At 36.9% G+C, this 10,317-nt stretch overlaps 1 protein-coding gene across 1 annotated transcript in view; it reads left to right on the top strand.

Annotated features, from left to right (window-relative positions):
- tead1a (TEA domain family member 1a) overlaps window positions 1–9,468 on the top strand; it is a 40,218-nt gene extending 30,750 nt beyond the window's left edge. Inside the window, exons 9-12 of the mRNA XM_063875402.1 lie at window positions 108–281; window positions 3,891–4,031; window positions 4,534–4,686; window positions 5,358–9,468. Coding sequence (XP_063731472.1) covers window positions 108–281; window positions 3,891–4,031; window positions 4,534–4,686; window positions 5,358–5,471 — 582 coding nt within the window. The 3' untranslated portion in view covers window positions 5,472–9,468. The remainder of the gene's footprint in view (window positions 1–107; window positions 282–3,890; window positions 4,032–4,533; window positions 4,687–5,357) is intronic.
- Window positions 9,469–10,317: the final 849 nt, after the last annotated feature.

The following is a 10,317-nucleotide window of genomic DNA, read 5'->3' as shown; positions in this document are numbered from 1 at the left end:
TCTGTCTTTCTTTTGCTGTTTTCTGTGCTATGTTGAAATCAGCTGTTTTTTATCGACACATTTTCCGCCTCAATCTTTGGCTAATTGTAAGTTCTCCCTCCCCCCAGTATAACAAGCACCTGTTTGTGAACATCAGCCAGAGCAACCCGAGTTACAGCGACCCCATGCTGGAGTGTGTGGACATCAGACAGATCTACGACAAGTTCCCCGAGAAGAAAGGGGGCCTCAAAGAGCTGTTCGCCAAGGGCCCGCAAAACGCTTTCTACCTGATCAAGTTCTGGGTGAGCAGACAAACACTTACCTACTTCCTGTTTATTCAACAGTTTTCTTTCATTTCAATCCCCTTCTACATTCATTTGAAATCCTTTATGCCTCAGACGGTTTTTCAAAAGTACATCAATTTGCGTACATTGGTATTTTTTTATTCCACCATTTACCTGGATTTTTCCACTCAGTGCCATGTCTTTGTCTGCGCTTGTGTGTGTGTTTGTTCTGTCTTTCCACCTGGGATATGGAGGTGGTGGGTTGATGAAAGCACAGTCGCTTTGTTTGAACACCTGCTCACCTCCTGACTCACAGGTTGCTCTCTGTCTCCATGTGTGTGTGTGTGTGTGTGTGTGTGTGTGTGTGTGTGTGTGTGTGTGTGTGTGTGTGTGTGTGTGTGTGTGTGTGTGTGTGTGTGTGTCTGTCTGTCTGTCTGTCTGTCTTTCCCTTAAGAGTCAAGGACTTTAAAAAAAATCCCTGCAACAGAATGCATCACATGTTTTGTTCTTCAGAGTAATATTCACATTTGATGAAACTAAAACTAATAAAATATTCTCAAAATAGTTTAAAACTTTCCAATTTCAAATGGGTGACAAGTGATCTGCATGCTGTCTGTTAGGTCTGAGACTTCAGACCTTAAGGAACTCTTTTGTGTGCCTCACATTTTTCTCTGTTTTTGCAACCTTTTGGATTATAACATGAAAATAATGATAGATTCAAAATAAAATGTACAGTTAATTTACAACAACTGCTTCCTGGTATCAGACAAAAGTGGTTACTAATTTCAAATAGGTGATGGTCAAATGAAACACAGCTCAGAAATATATTTTTCAGAGGACTCATCCTGCTGGAGTCAAGGGGGTTTTATTAATGCCAATTATTAGCAGTTCTTTTGAAACTGCAATGTTATTCTTTTTATGGCAGGATATAAATATGGTTATAGAGAGAGCAATGGATATTTAGATTTAATTTAAGTTTAATGTACTTTAGCTAGATCTACTACTACCAAACATGACTTTTTCTAAATATACCTGTATTTGTTTTAAAAACTCATTTTTCAAAAAAGACAACTGAAAACACTCATATTACAATATTACTTTTTTAAATTATGAAAGACATTTATGTAATGGAAATTATTACCTGTTCTTTTACGCTACATGAAATAATATTTTATTAATATTGGGCTTAATAGGGACAATACTTTGCAAATGAACCTGGCTATTTTATTTAATTTACTTTAATTTAAAAAAGTTTATAATTGCTTACATGATCTCCCTCCTGTTGTCATGCAAGGCTAACACTGCGTGTCCCATGTAAAAAGTCAAGCTAATGATCTTTGTAAAGGCATGGAAAATACCGCCGTTTAAACTTCTTTATCCAAGCACTATTAATATTATATGATGAGAACAAAATGTAAGACCAGTTTTATTGTACACTCAAAAGACTTCCCGCCCCCACGCTCAGCTAAAGGCGTGATAACATGTAGTCTCATTCACTCACTTGTTAGGCGCTTCGATTGTAATTATTTAGATATTAACTGACATATCCTTTTTTTGTATAACAAAATGTGAACATCTCTTTAGATTGTATTAACCAAAGATCTTATTTCAGGCATCCAACCAAAAGCACAGAATTGCTAAACTGCTGAGTAATTTCCAGGGGTTAGGACTCATCCCTGCACCATTTTATTGTAGCTCACATTACAGTAGACACATGCATAATTTCAACTCATTCCTTTCACTTTACACCTTTGTTTTTGCTTTTGCAAAGCCTAGTTAAGACGACACCACCTTAAGAAAGACACCAACGACTCTTTGAAGGATATCACCTTTTGCTAAAGCCCCATGCTTCAGTATGTGCAGAAATCCAAAGCTTGACAGGCTTGCTGTGGCTAGTTACGGTTGCTAAGCTATTATTGTTTTTTTGGGACGGGCTTTAACAAAGGGTTAATTATCAGAGCGCTGGACAGTGTGAATGAAGCTGTGAGGTTGTCAGGAGTAAAATCATGCAGGGGAGAACAGAAGCCTGCAGGACAGTGAAGTGGCTTCAGTATACAATGTAGAAGAAATGAGACGTGCTTGTAGCATGACAACAAACAAAGAGTGTGTGTGTGTGTGTGTGTGTGTGTGTGTGTGTGTGTGTGTGTGTGTGTGTGTGTGTGTGTGTGTGTGTGTGTGTGTGTGTGTGTGTGTGTGTGTGTGTGTGTTTCATGTAGAAGGCCTTCTTTCTGAATTTAATTAAAAAGCTCTCTGATCTACCACAATGGGCCATGTTTCTGATAATCTGCAGCTGCTTTATAGAGCATATATGTTTATGTGTGTGATTATGAGTGAATGGATGTGCAAGGGCTTGACTTAGCATATGGAGTGTGTGTTTATTCTCAGCCCTGAGACACATGTTGCTCCTTATAGCGCTCATTACAAATGGTACAAACCCTTCTCCGTGTTTCTCAGCCTGCGATCGAGGTGCAACATGTTCTCAATGATTAAACATTTTCAATGACACAAGTTCAACGGGAATATTGCTTTATTTTTAGCCTGTTGTTTCTTCCAGTATCTCCCTATTTGTGAATAATTGCAAAGGTTCCATTAGGGGCCCTGTTTGGTATTTTCTCGTTTTGCCTTTCATGTAGTGTGTTTATGTATATACACTTTCAACACAAGGCATTCAAAGTGCTTTACAAAGATGAAAAACATTAAGAGCATTAAGAAAGTGCAGCAGAAACACATTATAAAATGGCATTTAAAAACAGTCATTAATTATATAGTTCTTTTCTGCATGTAAATGGTCTGCAGAGGCACAAATCCCAAAGTTCCCTCCAGAGTATCCTCCTAAAATATATATACTGTATATATATTATAAATATGATAAAGATAAATGTTATACATAAAGCGTACTCAAACACACATTACAGATACATTTTAAAATGATTAAATAAATAATGAAAACAACATATGAGGACAGAAATCAAACGTTGTTTAAACCCTTTTAAAAGCAGTCAGTCAGTTCAAACTCATGATGTGCAGTCAAACGTTATTTAATGTAAATAAAGACTTTTGATTTGGATAAGGAAGATTACTTGGAAAAAATAAGCAAGATCAGACATAGAGCATATATGGTGTGTACAAGCAGGCAGAACAAACTGTGAAATTGCAATATGGATGCTGTTTTGCAATCCATAGACCTCCCTTTAGAAGGTTTCATTTGGACTACTTATCCAGTGATAAGTAGATCTTATGAAAGGTATTACCTCCATTGTACCGGGTGGAAGCAGAAATCACAAAAGCTCCCTCAAAACCTGGACAAATAAAATCATATATGCATATCTAATCTCACTACTAGAAGATATACGTACCTCTGATATTTAGATTTGGGTGAACCAATAGTTTTTTTTGTTTTTATGAATGCATATTATGTCTGATTTTAGATTGACTATGACAATATACAGTGTATGTGAAATATGAGTGTGGGCACAGGTTTTAGGACAGACCAGCAGAGGGCACTTTGGTTCTACTTTACATGTTTGCCCTCATGTTTCTGTGGACGGATTTGATTGTTTGGAAATAAAAGTTTAAATGTTACACTGTCGTTAATGTCGTAGTTTATAACATTTCTCATGTTGCCAGGCGGACCTGAGTTCTAATGTGCAGGACGACCCTGCAGCGTTCTACGGAGTCACCAGCCAATACGAGAGCTCGGAGAATATGACCATCACCTGCTCCACCAAGGTCTGCTCCTTCGGCAAGCAGGTGGTCGAGAAGGTGGAGGTGAGGATGGATTCAAATTATTGTGGTCGGGGTAAAAAGTATTTTAAAAATATAACAACATGAGAGTCTTTCACACTTACAGATGAATAAACAACATACAATGTCATATTGATATATTTCAGGAAACAGGTGCACACAGTTGTAATACATCGTGACATGACGCACTTCAACATTTTTCACAACATCCCAATTTGCAACTTGCTACTTTTTGCATTTTTGGAGACTTTCTCCCTGGTCAAATGAGCATATTTAACAACTTTGTACCACATGCTTACAGTTCTAAATGTGTAATTATATAAATCCTAATGACATTAAATAAACCTTAATGACATCATTTTGATTACTTTGTGAATCCTGGCACAATATTCCACAGCCACACGAGACATTATTGTTTTGTTTTTTTAGAGATATAGCTTATAACTAGTAAACCTGTTTCCATATGTACTTAAACGAAATGGTGGACTTCCCTTTAAGTATTTGATTTTCTTTCCTTCTCTCTTAGACCGAGTACGCACGGTTTGAAAATGGCCGCTTCATTTACAGAATCAGCCGCTCTCCAATGTGTGAATACATGATCAACTTCATCCACAAGCTCAAACACCTGCCTGAGAAATACATGATGAATAGCGTGCTGGAGAACTTCACTATTCTACTGGTGAGCACTTCTGTCAGTGTGACTGTGTCTCAATGTACTTACATTGGCTATTAGACGAGCATCCTAATACAAAGTATGGTATGCACTCTGAGTCCCTGGATATTGTTGTTAGAAGTGTAAGCGTGGAACTTTGTATCCTTAGTTTGTGATACTCAACAATTACATATTAGCTTAACAATGTAAGTTGCGCAACCAGCCACGATTACAGATGCTCTGGTGAACACAGCATTATACAAATAAAAGTCATACATGTGGGACTTTTCAGTAGGCTATTTTAAAAAAACATACCACTATACTAGTCTCCACAAGAAGCTACCATTTATTTAATAGAGCAGTCTCTAAGGATTTGCTGTCGCAAACAGTAGCGTAGCTAGCTAGCAATGAGCTAGCTTGCTAGCTAGCTAACAGCGACCATTGTCCATTTCAGTAAGGGCACAGTGGACGTGTTTCATTTGACAACACTATAAGGTAGAAATTCACACCGCACAATTGTTCAAAGTGAAGTCTGTTAAAATGGGACAGCATACATTATGTCTGTCTATGAACATCATATTGCGTATGTTGAGTGAATTATTCAAGTTTTTATGTAGTTGCTTTTTCCTGTATATAGATGCAGATTTTAAAACCAAACTTTTTATATTTTTCCCCTCTCTGTATGTCTGTGTGTCCAGGTTGTGAGCAACAGAGACACTCAGGAGACCTTGCTGTGTATGGCGTGTGTGTTTGAGGTGTCTAACAGTGAGCACGGAGCTCAGCACCACATCTATCGACTCGTCAAGGAATAACACATACACATACACACACACTCACACACACACACACACACACTTATCAAACACACACACATAAGGCCTTTTGCTTGGTGATTAATGGTGACATTGGAGGTACAATGTCAAAAAACTGGATTCTTCAAAAGTGTCTTTCAGCCAAACCGCTCGACCTAGTGAGGAAGAAAATGGCTGCATTTTTACTGCAAAGCGTCACAACAATAATTGTTTTGTTTTTTGTGTAAACATCAGCTATAAAGCAGTTTGCTTCAGGATCCTCCATTTCCACACAACACTATTAACTCCAACCTGTATATCAGATGGTAATTAGCTGTAAAAAATACATTGATTATTAAAAAAGCACAATGAATCACATCAGAATCTAACTGGGTGGTTTTCCCCAAAACATACTGAATCTGATATCACCGGGTGACGTCTCCTTCTAATTGGTTTCTTCCCTTCTTTCTCCCAGTACATTTGTATTTTGCTGTTCTGTAGATGGAAATGAAAGTGTTATTTCTGTCAAGTGCTTTTGGAAAATCATCCCAGGGAAAATAAATTCAATTCCCTCTTCCCCGTGACAAAGGAGTGTGTGTTATCTGCCAAGATACTGACGGACACTGAAGGTCAGACCCTGTGTATCATCATCAATAACCTGAAAAGAAAATAACTATTGCATTATGCATCATATAGTACAGTATAGAGTTTGTTTTGTACATATATCCACTGCAAATTGTGTGAGCTAGATTCTTGCACAAAAAAGAGGTTTGTTCCCAAAGAAAAGAACATTTTTACCTTTTTGTATGTTTTCTTTAAAAAAAGACAAAAAAAAGAATAGCTTCTAAACTTTGGGAAATTGTTTATTGATAGTAGCATATAGACTATATTTTAATTCCAGGAACACTATCTAAAATGTATATACTATCTAATAAGAAAGTATAAGTGAAATTGAATAATTCAGGTACCTGTTTGTGCAACAAGCAACTCTTCATCAAGCTTGAAGAAACACATGTTAAAGCTACAATCCTTAAGCTTTCAGTCCTGGCTCTTTTGGCAGCTATTGACAAATAATAAGAAGGATCGTTTGAATATACTGAATGCTTATTGTTAAAAAATTGCAGACCAAAGTGGGTCAGATTTCAGTACAATCTTAAGGATTATAACTTTACATATCAAATATATTGTGGTCAATCAATTGGGAAGCACTGTGACTCTTTAAAACTATACAACGTCCTTCATTATTTTCAAGGGAAGAAACAATCCAAACTGTTCAAACTAAATTATCTTTTTTTAAATCAGGTTTCACTTAGTAAATGTATCTTAGTTTAATAAGCTTAGCTAAATAACATGCACCAGCTAACTTGAGCTGACAGAGGTTGAAACCTGAAATGTTCTTACGTCTTACATATTTTAATTGCCTTGACTAGAAGCCATGGTTTCATTTTAAGAAAAGTGGTTGAAGACACAGTTCTCCAAATAAAAGTTAAACAAATAGTTTATTTTCATTATTTAACAACCATACCACCTTGCTAGTGTTTATAAGTAGCCAGCGTTAATTCTAAAGGGTCAATTGAATAGGATTTGCTCCCATGAACGCTACCGATGCCAGCAGGCCATGGCATGGTGTTTCATTTTAAGAAAAGTGTTTGAAGACACAGTTCTCCAAATAAAAGTTAAACTTAGTTTTTTCCAGTATTTAATTATACCACTTTACTATTGTCCAAGGGTCAATTGACCAGTCTGTAAGGATTTTCTAACATGAACGATAGCTTTGCCAGCTAGCTAACAGCAAACATCGTCACATCCAGTGAGCGCAAGCCATGGCATGGTTTTTCATTTTGAGAGAAAGTGATTGAAGACAAATTTCCCTTTAATCAGTCCAGGACTTGTTTCTTCCAGTTTTATGCTAGTATGTCAGAATTAAAGTCATTTATAAATCAAAAACCAAAAACTGTTGATTAAGTGTACTGTAGCAGGTGGTGAGAAGTGGTTTGTTTGTGTCATGCCCAGCAGCATGAAGTGCCTTTGGTTGGGAACAGCAGTAGACATTTCTAATGTGTTTCATGAAAATAATTTGGTGTCGTAAATGTGTGTATAGAAAGGCGTTTTAGCTAATATAAATGCATAATTACGTTTATCATGCTCCAGTTTCAGCATCTGAGGGCTAAATATCCAAATTCCATATTTAATGGCTGTTTCTTGTTGTAATTTGTTCACAGTGAGCCTTTCTAAAGAATCTTAATTGTTCCCACATGATGTTAATGAGACACGTTCTTGTTTGCTTCTTTATACGGCACTATTTACATGTATTTGCATTTGTGTATTACATGGTGGTTCATGTTGAAACAGCTTGCACATTGTCTGGTGCCTCATTTATAAAATACAAATTGGACTTGTAACGACAAGAGAAAGCCAATTCTATTTTTGTCTGTATGTCGCTGCTTTAAAATTATTTAAGGAGTCCTGAAGGGTTAGGGTTGGGGTTACGACATACTGAAGAACCATGTAACAGCATGCTGTATTCAACAATGGAGAGTACAGTATGCTGATTAAAACAATGTCAAGACTCACATGATTCTGTTTCCTACAACCCGCTGGGATGCTAAGTGGTGTCTAGAATATTTGAAGAAAAGTAAACTACGAATTAAGTTTTACCAGTTTACTAGATGTGAAAAAGCCAGCTTTAGTCTGAATTGGCTAACTGTTAGCAGTCTTAAAATGACTCGTCCCTAAGTCAGATCGTACTGGTCTGGAACCAGTCTTCTACAATTGTGCTGAAGAATGTTAAGATGTGTCATCATCCAAAAAGCTTTAGCTTGTGTAAAGATTGCTGTGGGGGTCTTTTAGGGCTGCAAACACCTGTCCAACAAATTGCAACCCTTTCAACTCACTGGTGAATCATTCTGTCAGGAAAACCCCTTTCAAAAACCAACTGCCTTTAACTTTCCCAGAGCTTTGCCTCACACTACATGGTTTGTTGTTTGCAGGCAGACTATAGAGCTTCACAGCAGAATACTAACACGTAACAAGTATATGCTAGCCCAACACACAGCCTCAGAGGGGCTGATTTTGCAATAATGACCCTCTGTTTGGTCATTGTCTACCACCTGCTTACCAAAGACAGTCATCATGTGACAGAAAACGCTAGAGTAACTTACCACTAGCTTCTGCCAAAAATAGTTTTAAAGAAAAGGACTCTTAACATCGTCAGCTCATGGGCTTCACTATAAAACTGTACAGATGTAAGTAAAACAACAAAGAAATAAACAAAAAGTAATAGAAATAGGATTAAATAACTTATTGTGTTTTGAACCTGGTTCAGAAAAGGGTGTTTCTGTATTAAGAGAGACTTTAAATTCAATTAAATATGGACACCTCTTATCATCTTGGTTGGCAGAGGGAAGAAGTAAGGCCACAGGAAACTGATTTATTAAAAATAATAGTGCCCCCAATCTCTGCTAACCCAATTGTAGGGCTTTTCTGTTTAATGTCCAATCATATTAAGCAACCACAGGATGGGCAAGCACTAATTACGTCACACAAAAGCAAAGTGTGTTTCTGAGTTTCTGAGTCACAGTCATCTGTGTTGGTAATGTCGTCTCGTATGTGCAAGTTGGATATTTATCTTTTCCATGTGGCACAGAAATCCTGTCTGTAATTAATTCCAAAATGGCCTTGAATCTTTTTCGCTCCGGTGCATGTGCAGCACATGTGTATGTGCACTGAGGGGTTTTTGATAAGGTGCTTTATATAAAGGTGACAATAACGTTTATTACAGATGTTGTGTATATCTTTGATATTCTAATGTTGATCCCGTTTTGCGAAGAAGAGAGTACATATAGGAACATCCAAAAGCTAGTAATGTATTTCTATTGGTACTGCACAGGGTCTGATCTTTGCTTTGTAACTTTTTTCCCCCGTCATGGCTAAAAGTATGTTAGATATTTTCTAGCTTTGTAGAGACTTTGTACGCATATGCTATTCAGTTTAATAAATGGTCAGTTCCAAACTGTGACGTGGAGTTTTGTCTTTACTCATTATTCCACAACAACATAAATGCCCACACACTGAATCCACTCAAATAATTTAGTCTTTTTATACTTGAAATGTGACCAAAGTTTTACATGTCACATGATTACAACTGAGTCGTCTCCATGAGAACAGAGCAAAGTCCAATCCATCAAAGTGATGTCGCGTTTTTGTTTGCAAATTAGCATTGCACCTTGGACCAAAAGCAATGGGATTATTCCATTAGATTCTAGAATATTGCAGAAAATATGTTTAATAGCAAACATTATACTTGCACCTTTTTTCCAGGATGATAATCTCCTCATATCAAACCTTTTAGGATTTTTTAAAGCGTAAATTCTATTCCCAGAAGTAAAAAGCTGACTATATAAAAATGAAAAAGATGACATCTGCATGGCTGCACAATACTACTGCTAGCAAAAGTGGCTAACATTCAACTTGATGAGGTTAAGTGTTTTCATTTAGTCACTTGTAAGCAGTTGCCATTTTTGCAACACAAGATTTGGACATTCACTGATTTGTTTTATGTCGTAGTGTTAACCGCAGACCTTATTTCAGGCACCAAAAACACGTAAGAAAACTGGATTTCAAGACGAGGTGGTAAAACAAATGGTTAAATGCTTACTACGTGTACCGTGCAGCACAATACTTAGTTTGACCTGCAAATAGTCATTAAACATTTAGCTTGTTAATGATTTTTACACAAGAGATAGCCCCAACCAAATAACAATGTCATTTCATATAGCACGAGGAGGCTAAAGGACAAGCCAGTTAAATTAAGCTGGATTTGGAAAGATGAGCCAAACAGAAAAAACACTGCAACTTTTTTGGTGAA

Source organism: Eleginops maclovinus, chromosome 2 (genome assembly GCF_036324505.1).
Source record: "Eleginops maclovinus isolate JMC-PN-2008 ecotype Puerto Natales chromosome 2, JC_Emac_rtc_rv5, whole genome shotgun sequence".
NCBI lineage: Eukaryota > Metazoa > Chordata > Actinopteri > Perciformes > Eleginopidae > Eleginops > Eleginops maclovinus.
The sequence above is the reverse complement of the archived record's forward strand: the minus strand, read 5'-3'. Positions and strand labels throughout refer to the sequence as shown.